Raw genomic sequence first — 26,099 nt, 5'->3', positions numbered from 1 at the left:
AAAGTGAATTTTATGTTATATTGAAGTTTTCGGTTCCACGAAAGTGACTAGTAACTTTGATATAATTTTGATCACGAACTGTTTTAGTTGTAAGACAACTGTATATCGATTATTACGCCTTAGATTAATCACTATTAGACATCGTTAACTTGTTTGATAGTATGATATCTCGAATAACGACTGAGGCTGATATTTAAAATGCACATCCCATTCGTAACTTCTGAGTTGTCTGTGTACCATTTAACTAATCATGTATTATTACAGTTTATAGTAAGAAACTGTTCAGTAGATACATTGATAAGTGATCATTATCCTCGGTGGGTAACTGCGTCATACCTCACACAGTTGATCTCCACTGGTCATAGCTTCTCACTAGAACTGAAAATTACCTCTCGAAGCCAGCCACCATTAAGCACATGATAATTATCATTATAGGATTGTGTAGATTGTTGAATTTCATTGAAGTCATGAACCTATGAATGTTAGACCACCATTGAAAACGCAGAAGCACTGCACAGCCATTTCATCCTAGTATGAGACTCTTTGGTAGTGCGTATTCACAATCCCACACGCGGGACTCAAACTCAGTACCTTCGGTTTCGTGCGAACGTGAAGTTGGTTGCTCAATATCGTGGACTTGTTGAAATATGACATTAAAATTATTGGATCCCGGCTCAGTGTTCTAGAGGTTGAGCGTCCACGCGAGACTGGAGGTACTTGGTCCGAGTCCCGCGTGCGGGATTGTGGATATGCACTACCAAAGAGTCTCATACTAGAACGAAACGGCTCTGCAGTGCTTCTAGGTTTTCAATTGTGATCTAACATTAATCGATTCATGATTTCAATGAAATTCAACAAACTTCACAACCCTATACTGGTAAATAATTTTTACTGTATTCATCTATATGTACATATATGATCAAATTTACAGGTAATCGATAATCAAACTTTGACAACAATCAAAGGTGATGAAGCATCTGTTAATAATCTACATTCTAAATCAATAACACTTTCAACACCATCAAATTCTAATAATTTATGGTCATCCATTAATGTATCGAATAATGAACCGATGGTAACAACATCAATTGTTTTCAATGATCAGTTACCTCAAGTTCATAGCATATCGAGCTTATTATCATCTTCACCAAATTTATCATCATTACAATCTAATAATGTAATGTCTTTTATTTCATTATCTAAAAATTCTTTTAATACAGATGTTAATATGAATGATCTATTGTTAGTCTCAACAGAGACAAATCAATGCTCTATGTCATCATCATCGTTCAGTAATGATACACTGGCATCCCTGTTAAATACATTATGTCCACGTTGTCCTTTATCTTCTACTCATGATAATCAAAATATATTAACTGAATCATCTGCTCGACCTACTGATAGTACTCTATCTCCATTAAATGAATTATCAACGCCAGATTTACATAAAACAACATTCTCTACACCTACAACTAATGATGTAAATGTTTCACTTAAAATAGAAGAGAATGCTGAAAAATCATTCGACTTTAGAACAATTGATTCTGTTTGTAGTTATCCACCAGTTTCTCCATCAATTGGTGATATTTCATTTACTGATTCAATGGCTGGTAAGTGAAAGTTCACTCATATTTGCTATGTTTGTAAAGTAGTGCCATACAAATTAACGATATAGTTATGACAAAAATCAAAACTTCTATGACTGAATTACCAAGTTTATATATTCCTGTCAGTAAATAATCCTTTATTTGATAAAGTTTACTAGATATCCTTAATATAAGTGGTTATAGGGTTCGGTTTTATGTCATTGGCTTACAGAGTTAAACTATGTGACACCTACTTTGATTTGATAAGTTGAGTAGTATCACTAGCCCTCCTATAGAATATCTTGTCCAAAGCTAAATACGTAAATCCGTACTTCGTAAATGAATTAGATCGAAAAATAGAACAACTACTGGATATATTTCACTGTGATTATGTAGAGAATGATTCTGTCATTTCAACTAATTAAATTTTTTCTTATAGATTAATAACCTATTACTATAAAATATATTTATATCTATGTACTTGTATGAAGCAAGTATGTCTAGATTATTTTATTGAATGTTATCGATAGAATCCTTTCATTTGTACAATTTCATCGGTGATTTTTCTGGTTTACGTGATGCGATGATTTTACAATCTTGACTAGTTCCTACCTTCATGTCTTCAAGTGACTATTATAAATGTTGTGAACGCCCTAACAAAGTTGTGGTTGTTCATTTTACTATTTATTTTCATGAAAGTCCCTGTAAAGTTGATTACTGGCTAAAATAATTATGCTTAGTTTTTTTTACTTGCCATTCAGTTTCCTGATATAAGTTCAAAATCATTGCACCATGTCCTAATTGATATAGTGAAGGAATATGGACTAAATTTTACTTATTCATTAAGAAATTATCTTTTTTTGAATATTGGTATATATATATATATATATATATATATATATATATATATATATATATATATATATATAAAAAACGTCTCTGAATATCTTTTAATTTCGTTAAGGTTCTTTATTTGTTTGTAAACATTATGAAAATTTGAATACTCATGTTTTATTGCAACTGTAAATGTATTATCTTCAACTTATATCTATGTTAACTTCTGAGCAATATGAAACCTATTTCTGATTACTGCAAGTCCCATATTAACTGTAATATTATACACATTTGTTACTTCAAACCAAGTAGCTAATCTCGCCCTCATTTGTCGTCTTAGTTCATTTAAATATCTACAGATTTTTATTAGGACATTTTTATTCAACCATAGGTTTATAAAAATGACCAAATTTATATTATCATGCCATTTTTTACATATTGTGTCCACCCATAAGTTAGTATGCTTTTACTTCCACCTTTTATAACGTATGTATCTGAGTCCAAAGAAAGATTGGAATTATTCCTTCCTCAGAAATGCCTACTTTATTATTGACAAAAATAAAATAAAACCAATATTTCCTCGTAGGGTATTATTGACCTCGGCAAAGTTTTCAAAGTACTTATAGATTCAAAAAGATTCCTCAGTGTATATTACATTCCCTCTTCTCCAACGTTAATAGACCAATATAAACTGTCACTAATTTCAGCAAGTTTTGAGACATTCCATGATTTTTGTGTTGTCTGTTTAACGCTATTGGTCCGTTATGTATTTTTAGTATGGTATTTTTGCAACGCTTCCCAAGGATAGTTTTATGCTGTATATATACGTTTGATTTGTGTCTGTTACTATCCACTCGTGCTTCTGGTCTACGTAATATACTTTCCCGTTCCAGGCTTGGACTTCTTCCTCTAGTTAGCGGGGCTCGGACGCATCAAATAGCTAGCTTATTGGTCTACGTTCACAAGTCTTTGTTCCGTTCGCATACTTAGTAAACTCGTAATAGCTTCAAACCTAGCAGTCTGTGACAATGTAAAACTTACCATGAAGTAAAATCTTTGTTTGGTGTTTAATAGTTTACAGTTTGCAAATTGAATGGGTAATCTTTCGGTGCACGGTTGATGTATTTATACAGAAAGTTAAGCTATAATATTTTTTATTGGTTACTTGAGCGTTGAATCTTACTACTATTTATGGTAATAATTTTCTGAAAAGTAATTCATCTTTCTAAAAGCGTCATCACAGATATTTCCCGCTCGTTTCTTGTTATGCTCGTCTACCTATAAGGAATTGCTGAATCATCCCGCTGTTTTTAATTTTATTTATAAATCATTTGTGAAATATTAACTCCCTATTTTCTTCATCCTATTCCTTGAGTGCTGTTAGAGGTATGAATACAATAGTCTTTTATTTCAACTCCCAGATTTTAGCTAAAAAATTAGTCAACCTAATCGATAAATTGGACCACCGTCCCTAAAGACCTCTGGAGCTATTCCATCTGGACCAGCTGCTCTTTCTCGTTTCAGAATAGCTATAACCTTTTTTGGGATACTCAGAAAAATATCCCAAAAACAATTATCCGGTTAAGTCTAACTCTACCCTTGAACGTTAAATGGTGTCATTTCCCTACTGATCAATATTTATTTCGCGTGTCATTTTCCTATTGGTCAATATTATTTAACGTGTCATCTTTCTGTTGGTCAATATTTATAGTAATCCTAACTGTATAAATATGCATTTGTTTGTAAATCATTATTCTGCTGCTCCTGACCCCATAAACGATTTTTCATCTACGGTTCGTGTTCTGATATATTGGAGATTGGGAACAGTATTGGGGTCGAACTGGGATATCTGAAGCTTGTCAATCAGTAGAATTTAGAGTAGCCAACTCGCGATTCACAATACCTTTTAAACTTCAGACAGAGTTGGGGGACCTACTTCAATATTCCATTCACGCTGTCTGGGAATTGTGGGTAGATGTAGAGTAGCTGTAGGCCAGCTAAACTGTTCCGTCCATCGTTCTAAACGTCTCGGCTGATAAGAGTGTCGTCTTTCTCACATTTGACTTATTAATTCCAGTTTCTGCGCGGCAGTTCGTTGTGTTCTACTTTACGGCTGTGAAACGTGGCCATTAAGAGTAGAAGATACTCATAGGCTACTAGTTTTTGACGACGCATATCTTGGAAATATTGCTCGCATCTGCTGGGATCATCGGGTAAGTTATGGTGAGGTTAGACGCAGGATATTAGGGAATGATAGTAAATCAGTTGATGAGGTTGTGAATCTTCATCGACTGAGATGGTTGGGCCACGTGTTTCTTATGCCTGAACACTGATTATCACGACGCGCAATGCTGTCTGGTGTCCGAAATGGTTGGAAGAAAGTTAGGGGCGGCCAAACCAAAACGTGGCACCAGTGCTTGAAGTCACCAACTTCTAGTCTGAGGCATGTTGTTAGATGCAGACTACTTGGTTGGGGTCCGCGTGACTATCGTAAACAATGGCTAGAGACTGGGTGACATGGCTTAGAATTCATCATAATGGTGTAGATGTATTCGCCCTTTATCTTCCCTTAAACTATGAGATTAAAATTACTTTATACCTTTCTTTCTATGAACTAATTCTTCTTTCCTGTACTATATCCTCATATACAATCCTTTTATATATTACCACCATTGAATTAGCTACATTATGAATCCGGTGTTCATCATGTGCTATTGAGTTGTGGCATCTTGGACCGATGCACATATGTGCCTGGTCCTACGTTGTAGCTGACTGGCTCATCCTATTTCTAATGATATTTTCTTGAAGATGACAAAATTCGAAAAGGGAATTTTCAGACGTGTTATCGGGATATACTTAGAGTATGTCTTTCATAAGATACCTCAATTTTCTCAAAGACTACTCACCAACTTTATGCTCACAAGCAGTATTCTATGCGTTTTCTTAAGACCTTAGTTCTTTATAAACTAGATATTTGAAAGTTTGATATCAGTTCTCCGGTGTTTTTAAACTTCCTTATATAATTTGACGTTTATCTCATTTTTTCATGATAGCTGCTGTAATGGATGTACACCATATGGAGTTAGATCATTCTGATGGAGAGCAGAGTACCGATGTTCACTCTGAACCGTTAAATCTTATAGCTTCAAATCTTATTATTCAACCTGATGTTTATCCAATAAGACCGTCATATGAATCTGTAAGTTCTATTCTATTTTCTGTACATAATGATATTTTTCAATATTCAAAGGGGTGTACAATGTTAAATTGTTATTTCTATATGATTCGCCTTTTTTATAACGGAAAACTGGAAAGCACTTCTTGACGATCTATCAACGCAATATAGAATTTTCATAATTTTATTGACTCAAAATGTTCTGTTCTGTATCTACTATTTATGAGTATATACAAAAGCAGTAGATTTATTTCGGTGACCAGTTTGTACTCATATAAATCACATTACTAATTAATTAGTATTATATTTATTAGAAAGTTGTACACATGAGAAAATGAAATTAATCACATGAACATAGACATATGTTCAATGGAAAACCGCATTCAAAAGTATCTAAGTTACGATACTTTATAACAGCATATATAGAAGAAATAAACAAAAGTAGTAGAAAAACTAAACTAAACAAACACAAGTTCGCGGAATTAAATAATTGATAGGTTATGTATTCGGAATTTAGAAAACAAAGGTTGTACGTCTACAATTATCGACTTCCCAAGTCATCTCTACTTTTATACTTCAATTACTTTTATCGACGGAGTATACGCTTACGACTCCAGATCAATAGTCTGTGACCTTTTCTGTAACAGTTCTACCATTTAAACCCGATCCTACCTTCAAGTAGTGACGCATGCTCGCCCTAATCGGAGAGGATTACAACTTCATCAGGATTACTCACACTTTCCACGGTATGCGCAACCGGGAAAAGTCACGGTGGCAGTGATACCTTTTGAAGGTACCATAAATCCTCTCTCTCTCTCTTATTAGTCCTCCTACCCCCACAACGAATGCTCCTCATACATCTCTATCAGCACGCGTCAAACCATATACTGGCTTTCAATGTTCGAATATTGTGTCAGATACGACGTCACGCTTCCTTAGTCAACGCTCTCGAATCTCGCACCAACCATTTATACTACGTCTCCGAAACGCGAATTCACAATCCAAACACAGTCAGTCACTTGACTTCACCTTGTCAATGCAAAGAACCAGGGCGGTTTACACTTAGTGAATAAACTGGAGAATTTTAACCACTAGAACGATCAGAATCTGTAGCGATGTAGAGCTATTAAGTTTTTTGAATTCGGCTGGTGAAGTGAATCAAATATTCAATACGTTCTAATCCAATTGTTGGCAGATAACATTGGCAATTTTTTTTTAACCCCCGACAACGGCTCTAAACCGTAAATAATGGTTCGTAAATTATTGTATTCTTTTTCCGTTTCTAGCTTGTGGAACATGATGATATTAAAACTAGAGGTATTAGTAGATCTGAATATAATTGCATAACAAATGTTGAAGTATTCCTTCGAATGAATACACCACAATCCAGAAGAAATTCAGTTGGTCTCAATTCAACGTTGCAAATTCCGACTACTTCATCTAGTTGAGAAACTTATCAACAAGCGACAGCGAAATTGTTTTGCCAAACAACTTTTTGCATTTTAAGGTCGTATGGCGGCATTTAAAAAATAGTCGCTAAATACATATTATGAATGTTGAACAATTACCCGTTAATTAGCTGATCAATGTGAATACTGACATGAACCACCGATTTTATGTACAATAATGATATTTTGAATGGTTGAAATTTCCAATATATTGTTCTTTTTAAGTGTCTACGTTATCATATGCATTGACAATATTTCTGCAATCCCATTTGAAACGCAAATGTATAGAACAAGGCTTGGAAGCTTCATTGTAATATTAGTTACAAAATTATTCGCCACTTACATTGGAGCTTGTAAACTTATTAGGTCTACAATAAACAATAGTTTTGTCAGCACCTATTATGTCTTAAGATGGAATTTAAAATAAGTAGTTTAGTTTGCGTGCAAGAGTGAGGTTGCACGACTGGTACCCACCTAAATAGACACATTATTCAGATTTTAAACGGACGCCTCAGTAAATGCAATCCGATGCATGTATCTTCTTGTCAGATCATACCAAGACATTCGTAACAGTGCACGGAGAAAAAAAAAGAAAATCTTTAGTAATTAATATTTTTATGAAGTAGCGTATTATATTTGGATTGATAAACAACCATAACTAGGATAACGATCAAGTTTTTCAACGAAGCTACATATAACTTGGGCTGTGAGCACATATAATAAAGAACCAGGTGTATCTTAAACAATTTCAGTAAATACATGTTGATTATGTAGTGTCGCTGATGTTGAGCTCCAAACTTTTGATATACAGGACTTATTAATGAATATCTACCATAAGGCGTTTGACGCCCCACCCGGAGGTTGTTTGGTTCGAATCCCCGTGCGAATCGGACGACTGTCGTCGTACTGAGCGCCTAAAAAGATGTCAAAAGTCGAATATAACACCTCACAAGAAATGAAAAGTCCAAAAACCAATAAAGTAGCCAGAACGTTACCTCACCAACTTTAAATACGCAGTCGCAGATGTAAGCAAAAAAGAGTATTTTCCTTATTGAATCAACTGACAATAAACCATAATTTTAGTGCCTGAAGTTTTAAGTTAATATAAATAGACTTTTTCTCTATTCAATAGTCTTCCATATATATTTTGTTAGTCATACATTAACGTGAGTATGCTAAAAGTAGATGGGTCTTAAATCTTTGTAGTTTCGATATTTCAGTTAGCTACATTGTAGTAAACGAGTACACCAGGCGGGACAACCAAATCTAAAATCATCACTTTTGATAGATGATACATACTACTTGTGTCTGTCGACATTAGTAGCACACACCACAACATAATTGTTCGTAGTAAACGAAATCGTCGAGGAAAATTTTCTCCGTTCAAACGTCTTGACATTATGGTATTATCCATGTAACCAATATTTATTTAAACAAAATGAAGACGGTTCAGCAAAGAAACTCCTTTCGAAGATGTTATCTATTAGTTTTGTACAATTATGTTTATATTTAGTTTTACACAATAAAATAGAGTTGTTACGTCATGCAACAAAGTTATCACCAATGGTGAAACGTTCTCATCTGTAAGACTACTATATAATTTATACTCGATACTTGATCCATAAAGACTAGAAAATATATAACACTAGAGATATTACAATGCAATCTTTCTAATCGTCGTATATGTGCATGTAATATAGTATTCCACTAAATATGTGACTAATGGTTTTATTTGGCTATTTCACTAGTTCAACTGAAATTGAAATTTTACAAACCTGAGTTGAATCTTGTTTCTAACGCGGTTCACATGGCTATCTCTAGCTCTTAATTGTTTAACTCAGCCAACAGCATCACATCATGCACTTCACTATCCCACTATTACAGCCTATAACACTAATTCTTTGAAGGTGCTACTAGACACAATGGCGTCAGTCACAAACTGGACCTTGCAGTTACAATGGTAAATTATGATTGATAGAGTTGAATCAAGTAATTTTTCAAAGGTTTGCAGATAGACTGATCACACATTTCATAGTGTATTAACATAAATTGACGCTTTACAACAATTATTTGTGACTTGATGGTTTGTATTTGATATTTCGACCATCAAGTCAAGGATTTGGATTTATGCTAGACTTTTCAGGCTAAGTAATAGTATGCGTGACAACGATATTACACGTTAAAGAGCTTTGTATTCAGGCTTTTAGATAACTACTTGACTGTTCCTTACTCTAATTTTAGTGATTTGTATGATCATCAAGCATTAATTCACTTAACGTGTGAGTCATATTAATATGGGACTACATTGTAGCTTTTAGAATCGGATATATGCATAGGACTTGATCAGTTTATTCATCAGATCAACAAATAACCCAGTGATTTATGGACCATATTCGGTTTACTGCTTATAAAATTTCACACCCCGAATGAACAATATCAAGATAACAGCGAATCGCAGTTGTTCATTCTGCGAATTTCCTAATCTCTGACTCTATGTTCTAGATCATAATCTTTTGGGCCAAGGAGATACCCAAATACGACATGAACTTGCCGTCTGAGTCTTAAAATATTACTTTCTTAAGTAGTTTACCGTTCGTAATTATTACTATAAATTTTAATTTTACTCCCATCAATCAGCCTAATCACTTTTAGTTGTTTCATGAATAGCTCAACATAAATGTTACACTTCCTTGCCTGTTATAAAACTGAAACGAATAACGTTTAAGGATAATTCTATGAGTGGAATGTTTTCTAAATAAACCTACCACTCAGAGAGAAACTGGATTCCTGCATATTCCGACCACCCGAACGTGTAGGTGAACGAGGGCGCAAGCCATCAGCATCAGACCCCACTGAGACTTTTTCTGTACCATTATTGACGATGGAATCTTTCATTGGAATAGTGAATTCTGTGGACACAGGACCAGTATACGAATCACGAATTATAGGTTTGACTGAACGCATCTAGAGAAAATATTAGTAAAAAATAATCAGTGGATAGTCAGTCAACAACGTAGAACTTCATACGTACGTACATCAGTTCCAGTTGCCTTACCATATTAACACAAAGATACAATTGTCGATTAAAATCCCACAGTGGTAGAGGCAGTAAAAGTTTAAGTAGTAATGGGAAACATTAGAGTTTGAAGGTGTTATTCAAGGAGTATAATCCAGTAAAATAAATTTGGAAAGAGAAAAAAGGACATGAAGAATTCAGAAGATTAGAATTTGGGAGAACACAAAGAGTAGATGCACCTGCACCATTGCAAACAATTTTGAGCCATGTCATTTATGGTCTCTAAACATCGGTTGCTATCGTCTCGCGGATCCCAACCAGGTAGTCTACACCTACCAAAATGGCTCAGTCCACTTGTCAGTGACTTCATGGACTTGTGCCATGTTTTGGTCTGGCCGCCCCTAGCTTTCTTCCAACTTACTCCTATACCACTGAACATCGTCGAGACACTCGGTGGTTGGGCATACGTAACACGTGTCCCAGCCATCTCAACTGATGAAGTTTCACCACTTCATCAATTGGTTTGCCATCCTTACCTAGTACCAGTTTCCTAACAACTGCGTTACTTACTCGATGGTCCCAGGATATACGAGCAATATTTCGAAGACACCTATGGTCAAATACTAGTAACCTACGGATATCCTCTATTCTTACCGGCCATGTTTCACTGCCATAAAGTAGGACGGAAAGAACTGCTGCGCAGTAAACCCGTCCTTTGGTTGATAGACGGATATCTCGCCTACGCCATATATGACGCAAGTTGGCAAAAGCTAGTTCAGCCTCCTATATCCGTGCTGAGACTTCGTCACACACCAGACCACAAGGGTTGATGAGACTCCCAGAATAACTGCAGCGGTCGACATGCTCAACTACTTCACTACCTATCATTAGTTTGGGTGTCGAAGCAAACCAATCCTAAAGCAACATTTTACATTTCGAGGGCGAGAATCGCATCCCGAACATGCTTGCATTGTTGCTTAGAGTGGTCAGAAGACTCTGCATTTTATCGGCATCTTCACCAAATAGAACTATGTCATCGGCATATTCCAAGTCAACAAGTGAATCTTCTGGTAGAAGTTCAACCCCTGGAAATTTAGATGAGGAAAGTGTTGCCTCTAAAAGTACGTTGACGACAAAGTTGAACAAGAATGGAGAGAGTGGACAGCCCCGACGAACACCACTTGAGGTAATCAATTCTGATGACAGTTCGCAATAAGCTCTCACTCTACCAGTTGTGTTCGAGTAGAGAGCCTTTATAAGTTAATGTACTTCTTTGGTACTCCTTTCAGTGACAAACACTGCCATAGTACCTTACGATCAACAGAGTCGAATGCCGCCTTAAGGTCGAGAAATACTACGATTTTGAGTCATCTGAATGTGTGTCTATGTTCTAGTATCTGATCTATGCAACCACGTTCAGGTCGGAAACCAGCCTGGTTTTCTCTAGTCTGCTTTGGTTAGGCATCGATGTATTATTAAAGCTAATATTTTAGACACTATATTAGTCAAACTGATTCCTCTGTGATTGCCACAAGAGGATTTTGTCCTTTCTTATAGACTGGCACAATCAGTGATTGAGACCAGTCAGATGGGATTGCGTCCAGTTCCCAAATTCTACCTAAGACCTCAGTTAATCTCACTGCTAATATTGGACCACCATCCTTAAATCTCAGGAGTAAACCTGTCAGGGCCTGCTGCTCTCCCTCGCTTCAGATTTCCTGTAGCTTTTCCAACTTCGTAAAGAGTCGGAGGACCTAAATTAACTTGCCATTCAGGTTGACTGGAGATCGTGAGAAACCGAAGTGTGGCTGAAAGCCAGTTGAACTGATCCCTAAAGTGTTCTGTCCATCGATCCAATCTCCTGGATTGAGAATGTATAATATGTCCATCATTCTCTGAGAGTGTTTCGCTGACAGTCGGGTTCCTAGTACCGGTTTCCTTAACGAGTCTGAACAATTGTCTGCTATTACCTATTGCCGCTGCCTTTTCCATCTCTCTTGCTTTCGCTACCCACCACTGTTCACGATCATTGCGTAGGCTTCTTGTCAGCTTGCGCTTAAGCTGAGTCCGCTCTTCGTTATGTTCAGAGCCATATGGAATGAGTTTTCAAGCATCTATTAGTGCGGTAGATGCTGCTGAGATCCAGCTTTTCGGATGTCATTCCACGCTGCCCCGGGGTAAGCAACACTTACATGGCTGCCTAACTGTTTTTCTATTTGTTCCTGAAATATATTCTTAGCTTGACTACCATTAAGTAGAACCCTAATAGGTTTCCTTGCAGCGTCTTTCCTACGTCCAGTAAGACACAAACAAATAGGCGCTTGAGCATGGTCTGAATCTAAGCATGTGCTACAGAACAAGCGACAGTCTTCTATCGAGCCCCTCCATCGGTGGCTGATAGCGATGTGATCTATTTGGGTCCAACGTTGGGACTAATTCGGGGGTTGCCATGTCAAAAGATGTTTTTCCTTATGCTTAAAGTTAATGTTTGCAAGAAACAGGCGATTATCTGAGCGTAGCTGTAAGAGACAGTCTCCATTATCTGTTCTTTGAGTTACGATGCTATAAGATCCACCCAGGTGTCGCTTAGTTTACCTACTTGAGCATTAAAGTCCCCAGCCACTATTACTTCAGTGCGCCTAACTTTTTGGAGGAGGTCACAAAGCTTTCTGTAGAACTCATCTTTTACATCATCTGAGCTGCAGTCAACGGGAGAGAAGGAAGAAACGATGAAGAGGCAACGATGTGTCCCTATCTTCCCGAGTCATTATTGTTCCGTTCAGTCGGAGAGCGCATAAACGACGGTCTACTGGGATCCAGTCTAAGAGAGCTAGTTCTGCCCTAGGACTCACTGCTATACCTACACCAACGAGGCTACGGGAAGCAGCATTAAGGCTTCCAGATAAACGAAGAGTGAATAAAGATATTTCTTTATTTTGATATGGTAAGGTCAAATGAATGACGTTACTTTATTTGCGTTTCGGAGACCCAGCGCACATCGATTCTAAAGTCTTAGCTAAGGAAGCCTGTTGTCCTATTTGGCACAGTGTTCGGACGTTAAAAGCTCCTACATGTAGTGCAGAGCGTGGTTTCAGGAGACCAGGAATAACGTTCCGCGTACTCGAATCGTTTGCATTAGCAGCGTGAGGTGATAAAGAAATGTGAGAAGGATCAGTCGTGGAGATAACAGAGTTATTAGGTGTAGAAAGGATTTGATTGTGACCAACTTGGTCTCGTGTGCTGTTACGGGTATGAGGGCTGATATCACTTCCCGGCTGCCCACACCGCGGAAGGGTATTTCTTGAGAAACCTAAAAGGGAAGTTGGATTAGTTTTGGTCTTAACGACCTGGAAGCATGACCGCAGAGCCGAAGGGACAACTGCTTGAAGCCGGTCACGCACGGCCCCTTTGTGGGAAGTTAGCTCTGTTCTTCAAACGGCCTTACTGCCGGAGACGGGAACCCGTGATAATCCGTGGATAACTTATAAGGGACAACAATAAGCTATTGAAAAAGCCTGGACCAGATTGCCAAGCGAAACGTTGGATTTATTTCAGATTCTTTCGCTGAGATTTTACAAGTACATTCTTCCTCTTTAATGTCTTGCGTTAACTCGGAGCCCAAACACTGTGAAACTATTCGATCAAATTTAGACGAAAGTTCTTAATTGCGAAGATTGACTTTCCAAATCTTTTTATGACCTAATAACGACGTAAATGTTTGGATATTCGGTTTTCAGTCACAGCCTTTATGTATTCAGATGTCTTTTGTTAAGATAATTCTTTGAATGGAAGTGATTCCGACAAAAACAGTAGATCTACTAAAGATGAAACTAAGATATAATGTATCAGGAATCCATGAGACATTTTAATATGACATCTGTATGCTGCATTCTAAAACATTACCGAAGGTGTATGGTTTTCTTAACAATGGAATTAATACTTCTTAATAAAAGATTGTTGTAATGTAATAACTTGTATATTTTCATTCAGACATTCGAGATACGACTTAAGTGAAGAAATATTCTTTCAAATCAGCTTCTCATGATGATAAGAAACGAATACACAGCTTCACATATGAGTACAAAATTTAGTTTTATCAAAATAGTAGTGAGTAAATTACCCTTATAATAATGAGGAAATGCTCAGAATTGTTGGTTAACAAACCACTACATACACCAAATAACTACTTGAGCATAAGAATTAATGATGTGGAACATTTGTTGAAAAGATTTTACCAATGACAGTCGAAGGATTTTATATCAAGACAATTTAAAAAATACTGGCTTTTTCAGTGAGTAGTCATGGCTACAACCAGAAAAAAATACCACAACATGGATAGACCACTTGATTTGATAGCCCTGCGTAATCATGGCATATCATGTCCTTGGACTACTGTGATTTGTGACCAACTGACCGAAACTTATGTAAAAGTGTGCAGCATACGAAACCATAAATACCACTCAACAAATTGCACATAGCCCTAACCATAATGAGATAGGATTCACCAAAGATACTAATGATGGCATCTAACATTAATAACAATTAAATATATATTACAATCATTTACAACTAACCAGCACCAGTCTTTTTGTTCGCTCAAAAATATACGGTGAAAACGGTAAAGCCGGTACAAAACGACCTGCACCCTGAGTTACTCTAAGTTCTCCGTCCTCCAGAACAACCCGACCAGCAGCGACCACGACTACAGGTACGCCATGGCACTGGAGACCTTCAAATATGTTGAAGTCAACATTTTCGTGGTTATTTTTTGCTGATATTGTGCGAGTTGCATCACCATCCCAGATAACCAAATCAGCATCACTTCCAACATCGATCCTTCCCTTTTGTGGATAGAGATTAAAGACTTTAGCGGCATTCGTACTAGTCACAGCAACAAACTTGCATGGGTCTATAAAACCAGACATCTAACAAATGAAGATAAATTTAATAGCGGTTTCCATAAAATTATAGCAGCAAATTACCACTCCTTTCTCCCAAACAACTGACATTCGATCTTCTACTCCATTGACTCCAGGAGGGATTTTTCGAAAATCGTCCTTTCCCAAAGCTTTCTGTTCAGTTTTAAAAGCACAATGGCCACTAGCAGTACATTCTAGAACCCCAGTGGAGACGTAACGCACCAACTTATCTGAAGTATTCGGACTAACTCTTAGTGGAGGAGACAGAATATATCCCGCAGCATGACGCCAGCAACTATTCTTATAATGAGTACCATCAGCACCCAGTGCAGCGGCTAGTGTTTCACCTACAACAACATTTCCATTCCAACGAGCTTCTGATATTTGATCTGCTGCTTTCGGACTAGTGACTTGTAGAATATATAGAGGACAACCAGCAGCATCAGCTAAAGAAAGCGCTCTATGTGTAGCTTCAATCTCCGCCTGTGAAAATAAATAGAAACATTTCATTTGATAAAGCCGATGATTTAAGTTTGAAACAAACAGCAAATAAAACTGTGGTATGATAATAATTCAAACGCTCTAAGCCCCCAAATGCCCTGGTACGGCCGAGAGTGGGGAGAGTCCGCTCTCCCTCTCGAAATACTCTCACACGGCCACGCGTATACAGCCTCTGCCAAGGAAGTCCTACTCATTGCCTTCTCGTGGCGGGGGTGTTGTTTACGAAAATGAGAGGACGAAAAGCGAATGTCCGGTCCTTTAACCGGATCCCGAACCAATAGTGCACATGGGCTGGCTCCAGTATCCTGCGGGAACAAACGGCGTATGAACCAATCGTTGGTCACCGGCTACCATGGAACTGCATCTCCTTACGATGCTCCACTGCCTTGTGGGTCAGACCTTTAGGTCAAAGGCTCGGGGTGTGGCCCCCTAAGATAACCACCTGCTTCGGTCTAGGCACCCGGGCAGTATCACAGCCCACACACAAATATGATGAACTGCCCATAATTATGGAAACTACTTTACTTGCTTCAACTAACAATCAAATGATTATTATTACTATTATTATTTACCACACTATTCACCCTCTTTTATACTTATACAGCGGCTCGTCTTTGTTGGAAATTCGACTCTATCTAAACGTTCTCGAGTCACTGTCCGGTTGAAAATTGTATGTTACCACTGAATATGAGTACTGAAGCAGTTTTTCTGAAACCACGTGCACCAATCAAACTGGCTGCCTTCAACGTTCGCACACCTATGCAGGTTGGACAACAGATAGGTCTGGCTATGTCTTTAGAAAGTCTTAATATCGATGTTTGCTGTCTATCCGAGACTCGTATTCAAGACTCTGGTGAAGTACTACAAATTCGCTCTCCATCTGTCGCTTCGAAAAGCTTGTTTTACGTGCGTTTATCCAGGGACCCTGTGGCATTTTCGTCTGGTCTTGCTGGCGTTGGTGTCGCACTAAGCGCTAGAGGTGAGGCAGCACTAACCGATTGGATCCCCATTAACAGTCGATTATGTTCTGTTAGATTAGAAAGTTCCATCAAAGTGAGAAGAAATCGGCGAGAGAAACGATGTCTTTTCGTCATCTCCGCCTATGCCCCGACAGATTGCAGTTCGGATGCAATCAAGGATGAGTTTTACCACCAGTTATCTGTTCTTCTCCAGAAAGTGCGTTCGACAGATATTGTAGTACTAGCCGGAGACTTGAATGCTCAGGTCGGACGTCTAGGCACAGAAGAGAGTCGTTTAGGTGGCTGATGGGGACTCGTTGGTCGCAGGTCAGTTAACGAGGACCGTCTACTGCAACTGTGCACAGACCACAACCTGTTTCTGGCTAGCACTAACTTTCGGCACAGTCATCGCCGATGTGCCACCTGGCGTCCTCCCTCTGCATCCCAAGCCTGGACTCAGATTGATCACATCGCGATCAGCTACCGCTGGCGTGGTTGTGTACAAGAATGCAGCTCCTTTTGGAGTACCTATCTGGACTCTGACCATGCCTTGGTCTGCGCCAATCTTACCTTACTTTTCAGTGGACAACGAAGTGACCGCCACCAACGGATTGATGTTAGCAAGCTGGTTGCAACTTCTGTTGCAAGTAAGTATCGAACCGAGCTAGTTTCTAGGCTAGCTACCATTCCACCGAAAAGTATAGATGAGCATTGGTTGCAATTGCATGACGCCATGAAAATGGCGGGTACAATCAGTTGTGGGTTCGCGAAACGTCCCGCTTATAAGCACTGGCCTTCCTCAGGCTCCTTACAACTCATTGAAGCCCGTCGGTCTACTCCGGGTGACCGTGAGTTTGACCACAAACGAAGGATGTTACGTAATGAAGTTGGGCAAAGCTTGCGTAACGACCGAGAAGCCTAGTGGTCGGAGCGCGCTAATGAGTTGGAAGCAGCAGCTGCATCTGGTAATTACCGGAAGCTCTTCCAACTCATCCAAGCCACTGGCAGCAAGAAGTCTGGTGTGAGAGAAACAATCTACGAGGATGATGGGATGCCAATCACTAACATCCATCGACGTCTTGGACGATGGGCAGAATTTTTCAAAGGGCAGTTCAACTGGCCTGCTGCTCCGGCAACATCGGTCAGACTGTCCTGTCCTCCATGGCTTGTGACGACTGATCCACCAAATGAGGCGGAAGTCCGCAAGGAACTCCAACTCTTCAAGCGCTACAAATCACCTGGCCCAGATGACTTACCTCCGGCTCTTTTTAAAGATGGTGGTGACTTTCTGACTAAGGAACTGACGACGTTGTTTACAAAGATTTGGGAACTAGAGAGTGTACCAACGTTATGGAATGAGTTGATAGTTGTCCCTATCTTTAAAAAGGGTTCACGTCGTCTCTGTAACAACTATCGTGGGATAAGTCTACTTCCGATTGCGTCCAAGCTATTGGCTTCCGTCATACTTCGTAGGTTGTTTAAAACCCGAGAAAGATTGACTCGCGAGGAGCAGGCTGGGTTTCGTTCTGGTCGAGGATGTATTGATCATATCTTCACCCTCCGCCAAATGTTAGAACACCGTCATACTTATCAAAGGCCAACAATCGTAGTGTTCCTTGACATCAGGGCTGCCTTCGATTCGTTGGACAGGACTGTTCTGTGGGATTGTCTATTGAAGAACGGTGTGCCTGGAAGTTTATTAGCATCGTAATAGCCCTACATACAAACACCTCAGGCAGAGTGAGGGCATACAACCACCTCTCTCCATTGTTCCATTCGAGCAGTGGGGTTCGACAGGGTTGCCCAATCTCATCATTCCTCTTCAACTTTGCCATCGATGACATTCTGGAAACAGCTCTGATGGATGTAAGTAATGGTGGTGTGGATCTGTTGCCTGGAGAAAGAATTCTCGACCTTGAGTATGCGGATGATATTGTCTTACTGTGCGATAATGCCCAAGACATGCAATCCGCACTTAATCAGTTGGAAATCAGTGTCCGTAGGTATGGCATGTGCTTTGCACCTTCGAAGTGCAAAGTACTTCTACAAGACTGACAGCATTCTAATCCTGTACTCACCCTGGATGGTGAGCAGATAGAAGTAGTCAAGAAGTTCGTGTATCTAGGTAGCTGCATAAGTGCTGGTGGGGGTGTGAGTGATGAGATCAATGCACGAATAGTGAAAGCCAGGGCGGCTTATGCCAATCTGGGCCATCTTTGGCGCCTTCGTGATGTTAGTCTGGCTGTAAAATGTCGGATCTACAACGCGTCGGCGAGAGCAGTTCTGCTCTATGCTTGTGAAACCTGGCTTCTCCGAGTCGAGGACGTTAGAAGACTCTCTATGTTCGATCATCGTTGTCTCTGAAGGATTGCTGACATCCAGTGGCAACAGCATGTCGGTAATGCAGAGGTTCGGCATCGTGTGTTCTGGCACAGAGATGATAATGCAATCGATGTCACCATCTTGAAACACCGACTTCGGTGGCTTGGACATGTTCTACGAATATCGTCCCAGAGAATTCCACGTCGTGCATTATTTGCCGACTCTGGGACTGGTTGGAAAAAGCGGAGAGGTGGTCAGTGCATGACATGGTGTCGTGGTATGAAAGAAAGCTGCAAAGGACTGGCTTCTGTCGGTCCTTCACGACTCCCTGGTTGGGGTCCGAGAGATGGTGCGACACAGTGGCTAGAGACGTTATCAGATATGGCTCAGAATAGAAGCCAGTAGCGATCCTGTTGTAACCTTCTTTTACTTTCTTCATAAAAAGTGGTTGTGTCTCCCTTAACTGAAAGATTTCTTCTGATTGTACCTTTCCGTCCCCTCATTATTACTATTATTATTACTACACTACCTTACACCAATCTCTTCGTTATTGTTCTCTTTTTTTTACGCTCCTTACCTTTTTTCTCTTCGAATTCTCATTGTTTTGTGTGGCGCGTATATATTTGGCGCACTCTTGTACCAATATTTATGTGTTCAAATAAATAATAAACGCTCTAAAATATCTTTTAGCAATAACATCAATTCCATAGTCCTATATGCTTCAAAAACACAGCAAATAAATCAAATACTTATTGATGATTTATGTCTTCTGATTTCTCATAGGTCAAGAGAAAGTTGTCATCGGATGAACGATCAATAATCATACGAATCTTTTGTTAATACTGCAAAGCATGGTGTGGTCAACGTTGGCATTCTGCAATATTAGTGAAGAGATGTTTATTTTTGTAAATATCACGAGCAGAAAAACTAATCACTCAAGCAGAAGGATTGACAATCTTGTCTCAGATACATTACAACTCTTAAACACAAAATCCCTTCCAAGAGAGATAAAACCAGTCTAAATATTTAACGCTTATATAGAAGATATATAATCAGTCAAACGTATACAGAAGTTTGACAACTCAGTCGATTTTTAGGCTTGGTCATTATAATATAAAAATGATGAGCTGAGAATCAGAATGAACTAATTGTAACATATAGTTAAAACACAATCTAAGTACATTGTTGTTTAATAAAAAACAAAGCAATGACTAAAGGGATGAAAGAATACTATTCATCAGTCACCAAGGTTTTAGACAATATAACAAATCAGTAAGTCACTAATTTACTAGCAGAATACGAACGGCAGTGTTTTTGCATGGAACAGTGAAATAACCACCAAGAGCCTAGCTCCCGAAAGTACTTTAATTCAAATACATCATTTACCATACTTAGGATCAAGCGGACCTCACTTTTAAGGCTGCTGCCTATCACTTATCACACGTCATCAAGTGCTAGTAAAGCCTACATTCATGTCCATCTAACATAAACAAAAACACCTTTACAATGCAATAGATCCTATCAACAAATTTAAATTATTCTTTTATGGTAGAGTTACCTACTACTTCTACAAAACTCCGAAATTATTCTCTTTCTTTAAATTTCCAACAATAGTATTTGCAGGACTGCTATATATAATTCAATAAACACTAAAATCGACTTTATGGTTCATAAATTGCGACACAATACTTACGTTACCGACCCCTTAAAGCTAAATAATTAAACATTCCAAAATGTTTTGGTACAACTGGCAAGAAGAATCTGTCTTTGAAGTGTTTAAGCAAAATAACCATAGAGAATTCGGTAAAAAACAATGTTACAGAACGCATATTAAAGGTTATTTATCACTTATTGATTTACTAAAACACATAAATATTGATGCAATGATACACCAAATATATATACGCCACACTTCGGCATTCGGTTTGCGTGTGCTGGAATACTTCCCGGTCTCCCAAACCGAAGCAGGTGGTTTTCTTAAGGGGCCACACCCAGAGTCTTAGACCCAAAGGTATAATCCACAAGGTAGTGGATCGACGTGAGAAGGTGCAGTCCCATGGTAGCTGATGATCGACAGTAGGTTCACACACCACTTTCTCCCTAGAATCCTGGAACCTATGAGCACCACTGTTTTGGAATCAAGGTTAATATGTCTTATCTTTTTGCTCCCTCCAGCACTAATAATCTCCGCGGTCATAGCGAGAAGGTTCTTAAGCCAAGATCTAATAAACTTAAAGTGGGGTCCCGTTTTTCTCATCAAGTAGTCAATCATTGGAACGCCTTACCCGAACAAGTGGTATCAGCCCCATCAGTGAATACTTTCAAGGAGAAGCTGGACCTTCAATGGAAAGCAGTGTGTCAGGATTAATACAGGTTTATCAACCTACTATCCTTATTACTGAAGACTGAAAACTAGATGGATCATCGATATCCACTCACCCGGTTAGTGCACCGAACATTTGCTTTTCGTTCTTTCAATTTCGTAAACAATACCTCCGCCACGAGAAGGCAGTGAATAGGACTTCCCTGGCAGGGGTTGTATACGCGTGCCCATGTTAGGCAATTTGAAAGGGAAATTGGACTTTCCCGCCATCAGCTGTACCAAGACATTTGAGGGCAAAAGAATATCGCTGCTAGGATGTTAGAGGTAATAGAAGGCCAAACCCAGCAGAGAGTAATAATAATCAATGAGTTCTTATTCGAAAATATTTTAAACAAAGACAATAAAATTATTTCAGGACCGTAACTAACCATTTCTGGGTGTGAATACAAGTAACCCTCTGGGCCAGTAATACCGTCATTGTATATTTTCGACTCTAGTATCCTAACTAATTTTCCATTCTCTGCATGAACTTGGAGAACAGCACCAAGATCTCTACACCGCTTAGCGATTTCGAAGAAATCACCGTCGTCTACTAACATATCGTTTGTATTTGACAAAAAAACCCTAAAAGAATTCACTCCCTTTTCTTTGACTAGTAGTTCCATTTCCTTGGATATTTTGGGGTCGAACTGGGATAAGATAAAGTGCATCGCATAGTCACAACACGCTTTGGAATCTGCTGTTTGACGGGACTTTTCATACATATCCAAAAGTGAAATTTTTGTAGGTACAATACAATTGACTGAAACATAAATGATTTCAAACAAACAGACTTATTGTAGTAGTTCCACCAGCAAGTGCTGCTCTCGTGCCAGAATAAAAATCATCTGATGTATTCAAACCAAAACAAGAGGAGTCAAAGCATGTATGAGGATCAACACCACCTAAAAACGAGACAATAAACTATACTTAAAGATTTGAAAGACCTGGGATGACCATCTTTCCTGATGCATCAATGATTCTGACTCCCCCTGGAATCGAAAGCTGATTACCTACTTGTCTACACAAAATTAAGGTACATGACAACATACCTAATAACCCCATCTTCAATATATATATCAGCAGTAAACATACGATCATCATTGACTACTTTTCCTCCTTTAATGAGCAAACGATTTTGGGAACTCTTTTTAATGATTAAATATGTGATTTTGACGTTACTTGTAGGTGCATAGGGAGTTTCTTTACCCCAACCTGCACACGGGAGTCATTCATTGTAATAAGACAGTAGCGCAACGTCTGAATTGCCACCAGACTTCGCCATACCTAAACATATGTAAATACAATTGACAAAACCTTTAAAAATTGTTAAAAACCATAATCGCCCTACCTCTATTCTAGCACATTAGAGATATCATCAGGCATAATTCACGAAACTCTTCATCTGTATTTAACTTAATCTTCATATACGGTGACGGAGTCAGTCAGTTCAAGTTCCTTCCGCCTGCAGAGGCACTGAAAGGTCACTGGGCCCCAGCCAAAACATCCAGCAGCCGAGTCTCTGAGTGTCGAAAACTCCACCAGTCCCCTTCGAGGTCAAAGGCAAACAATTCAAGCTAGTTAATTGCATGCCATGTACTGGACCGTTCAACAGTGTTCTCACTACCTACTCTACCTACTCTTACTCATTTGTTCCAGTATTAACGTCGTTTGTTCTGTGCGGTCATCGAAGAAGACGTAGTACCTGAATGCGACGGATGGGTTATCCAAGTTTGTAACAGACCGTGAGGCGTGATTTCAACGTTAGCACGTTGGGCAGACCATCACCGTCTACGTCGAGTAGGCCCCGAATCATCGACACAGATAATCTGATTCGGCGATGAACCCACTGATAGGGAGAAGTATCATGAGATAACCTTATTCAGCTTCGTGGTTTATATGGTCCCTCAAGCAGTTGCATCGAGTCGTCCCAACATATGGAAGATGGAAACTAAGGCAGTTGGCTTGCAGCCTTGACTAAAAACTCGGAAGTCTACTCCAGTTCGTCAATAGGAGAGGCATGGGCTCATTTCCATCAGTTATACAACCAAGTAGCTCAACCATTTATAGTTCCAAAGAAGAAGAAGGAGCAAGTCTATCTTTTGATAGACCGAGAGACTCGATGTATGCTAAGAAAGATGTTGAAAAGCCGCCATCATTCCTGTCACAGCAAATAAGATATAGCGCTGCAGGTACGCAAGCACAATCAGAAAAAATGTGAAGGCAGTTGGCTTAATCTGCAAGCAAGCACCCGGAGACTGTTATTGCAAATAAATCGCAGGGCAATTACTCACTACTGAATTACCAAACTAGTTACAACAGGGAGTGCATCCCCAAACAGAAATAATGTCGAAATAATTCGGGACAGATTACACCAAAGAACCTCTTATGAATTAAAAGCTATGCCCAAACAAAAAGTCACTTAATCGCCTGTTTAACTTGGACTTTGATCAAGACGATGAACTGAAGGCTCGTAGCATTTAAGACACGGGAAAATCAGCAGGGCCGGATGGACTACACCCTAAAATCTCGAGACGAATCGCACCACGGTTGTCGGTAAGGCACTTGGTCAAGGTGAGTTATCTATGAACTGAGAGGATACGATTGCAGTTTGGTACAGCATAGAAGACGAAGTGTCACATGGATTCTGTGTTATAAGGATGAACTATTGGTACAATGCAATTCGAGTGTCATACAGTTTGCGAAACAGAAAAAATGTATGTATTTTTGTTTCCATGTTACCGATCTCCAGACAGCTAATAGGATGTCCTTTATTTCAGAATGACGTTCGGCCGGGAGTAAGAAGTAAAGAGTAATTTGGAGTCATGTTCTGTATACGTATTCTGGTTTTTTCGCATATCATATAAACTTCAAACGGACTTAGATATTCCACCGAAATCATGAACCAGTCAATGTTAGAACATCTTTAAAAACCTGGAAGCACTGGATGGTTGTTTCGTGCTGTTGTGGGATTCTTAGACAGAGCCCGTTCGTCATCCCGCACTTGAGATTCGAACCCAGGTTGTTTGGCCTCGCGTTAACATTTAACCTGTAGGCCAGTGAACTTGTATCTAACGAACATGGATACTCTGGCTAGGTAGTCTAAAAACCAACTGATGCCTATCGGTGGGGCCATGTATGTCTACATGCACATTGGGGGATACAAAAGTAAACAGGTACAGCCTAGAGGATTCGACGCATGATGTTCGGCCACATGATGATCTTTGGGGGTAATAATGAGCCACAGTCCTAAGCTTACTGTCAACTGCGGCGCGGTCACAGCTAAGTAGTTCGAGTACTATTGGGCCCTATGATGGACACTGACAAGTTAGGTACTAATAAGTTAGCCACATTATACACAATATTGGAAAAACCCAAGTTTTAAAAAGTGAGTTCAGGCTACCAAGCCTCCACTTAAAAGATGATTCGGTTACCGTGGAAAACATATAGAGAACATCTACTGGTGCAATTACAGGACTCCGGGGTCTACTATATACAGAGCAGTTTGGGGAGCTAAACTCGCTTACTGTCTCACCATAGATTTTAAGGTGCTGACCAGAGAAATTGTTTCGGACCAGATGAATTTTCCTACTTTTCCTCCTAACAGATCAGGACAAAGCAGAGTACGTATCAAGTTAGTACAAAAGTCAAGAATTAATTAAGTACTCGTGGCGTGCAGTTTTAACACCTAGTCATCAATTCATGGAACCTACTATCTGGATCAGTGGCCTCCGAACCTTCAGCTGACATATTCGAGAGAAGACTAGACACTCAGAAGCTTACTAAAAAAGGGCTAACACAGGCTTCAAGCACTTTGTTCACAATACACACGTTTAAAACCTAAATCACAGATTTGCATATTTCGTATTTCACACCCTTTTATTGAGCTTGCACAAACTGATCGATTTCTTTACGTTTCCTTTGTGTTGTTTCAGTACAGTCTCGCATCACTTATCATTAACAGTATCCGTTGGCCTGGCTACCCGACTGTGGCAGTTCTAGTCACTTTGGAAGGTATTTTTGGGTTTAGGTAATTTGTCATTTGAATGAGAAGTTTTGGCCCAGGACAGTAAGTTCTTCGGAACCAGCAGCTATCTCACTAGCCGGAATTAGGTTGGTTATTTGCAGTCCGACCTTGATAAGCAAAGTATCCACATACATAAGAGGTAAGACAAGGTGATCGTGCAAAGATGTAAACCAATTCGCCAAATTTCCTGCATCAGGAAACCTTGTATCAAGAGCAAGCTACTGTAGCGATTAATCAATGTACGCTAACCGCGGTAACCTAAATGGAGACGCTTCTCAAATACAATAACGCCACGGAGGACAGTGTTTCTCATATGCCTATGAGTTGTTTTGTCCCGTGTAACTTACTGTTATTTATGGTTATCATCATTGTTGCAACCTACGCATAGTGGTTGTTCTGGAAGATTTTCAGTATGTCTTGAGCAAACCCGATCTAATGAGAGTGGCTGCTCAAGAGCCTTAAGTTAGGAGAGAACGTAGTATGATCAATTAGGTCACAGCTAATGTAAGAGGCTTGCAAAGTCCTTTGTTTTTAGAATTTATCAATCACTACAGTGTATAAGCGAAAACCCAAGAATTGACGCACCAGAGGTTTGAACCCAAGAAGCTTGATGTTCGTAAACACTGTTATTAGCTTATATCATCCATTAGTGTCTGATCGTGTTTTCCTACTCTAAGTAGTCGAGGGGTGCACAATAGAAAAACGCAATCAAAAGTTCGGTATCCAATTTCGGTTTTTCGTTTCCAGTAGTCTCAAAAAAAAGGAAAAGTAAATGAAGGGATTCATTGAATATATTTTTGTCCAAGTAATCAAGCGAAATGTGTAAAAAAACAACCGGTATGGACGCGCAAATATCCCATGTAACATGAGACAGCATAGGTTAGTAACAGCAAAATAATTCTACCCATGTGATATATCAGTGGGCAAGAATTTGAATTTCTGACGTTTCG

At 39.2% G+C, this 26,099-nt stretch overlaps 2 protein-coding genes across 6 annotated transcripts in view; one reads left to right on the top strand and one right to left on the bottom strand.

Moving 5' to 3' along the window:
• CRAMP1 (Protein cramped-like) overlaps positions 1-7,267 on the top strand; it is a 43,271-nt gene extending 36,004 nt beyond the window's left edge. Inside the window, exons 13-15 of one of the 4 annotated variants that reach the window (XM_051213337.1) lie at positions 932-1,610; positions 5,474-5,619; positions 6,882-7,267. In XM_051213337.1, the coding sequence (XP_051069304.1) occupies positions 932-1,610; positions 5,474-5,619; positions 6,882-7,043 (987 nt within the window). In that variant the 3' untranslated portion in view covers positions 7,044-7,267. Of the gene's footprint in view, positions 1-931; positions 2,448-5,473; positions 5,620-6,881 lie in introns of those variants that run through there. The other 3 variants (XM_051213333.1, XM_051213334.1, XM_051213335.1) reach the window with 3 other exon arrangements.
• A 331-nt stretch (positions 7,268-7,598) lies between these two features.
• Positions 7,599-23,434, bottom strand: DPYSL4_1 (Dihydropyrimidinase- protein 4). 2 transcript variants are annotated; one of them, XM_051213331.1, is made up of 9 exons: positions 22,305-23,434; positions 22,175-22,269; positions 22,070-22,143; positions 21,917-22,027; positions 21,512-21,885; positions 15,042-15,461; positions 14,634-14,984; positions 9,809-10,007; positions 7,599-7,957 (listed from the first exon to the last, which is right to left on the bottom strand). In XM_051213331.1, exons 1-9 carry the CDS (start codon positions 22,356-22,358, stop codon positions 7,872-7,874), a joined length of 1,764 nt encoding a protein of 587 aa, XP_051069302.1. In that variant the 5' UTR covers positions 22,359-23,434; the 3' UTR covers positions 7,599-7,871. The 2 variants fall into 2 exon arrangements, with proteins under 2 accessions (XP_051069302.1, XP_051069303.1); XM_051213332.1 differs by having other exon boundaries at positions 21,512-22,027; positions 22,305-22,402.
• Positions 23,435-26,099: the final 2,665 nt, after the last annotated feature.

The sequence above is a fragment of the Schistosoma haematobium genome, chromosome 3, assembly GCF_000699445.3.
Source record: "Schistosoma haematobium chromosome 3, whole genome shotgun sequence".
Taxonomy (NCBI): domain Eukaryota; kingdom Metazoa; phylum Platyhelminthes; class Trematoda; order Strigeidida; family Schistosomatidae; genus Schistosoma; species Schistosoma haematobium.
Note: the sequence above shows the minus strand (reverse complement) of the source record. Positions and strands in the feature narration are given on the sequence as shown.

Bases quoted from the DNA above. Each gene is read 5' to 3' on its own strand.
- DPYSL4_1 (XM_051213331.1), bottom strand. From the start codon at position 22,358: ATGAATGACTCCCGTGTGCAGGTTGGGGTAAAGAAACTCCCTATGCAC. The intron at 22,028-22,069 runs GTCTTTCAAATC...TCTCGTTTTTAG, and splicing joins AGGAAAGATGGTCATCCCAG to GTGGTGTTGATCCTCATACA. The intron at 7,958-9,808 runs GTAGGTTTATTT...ACATCTTTTTAG, and splicing joins ATCCAGTTTCTCTCTGAGTG to GCGCTCAGTACGACGACAGT.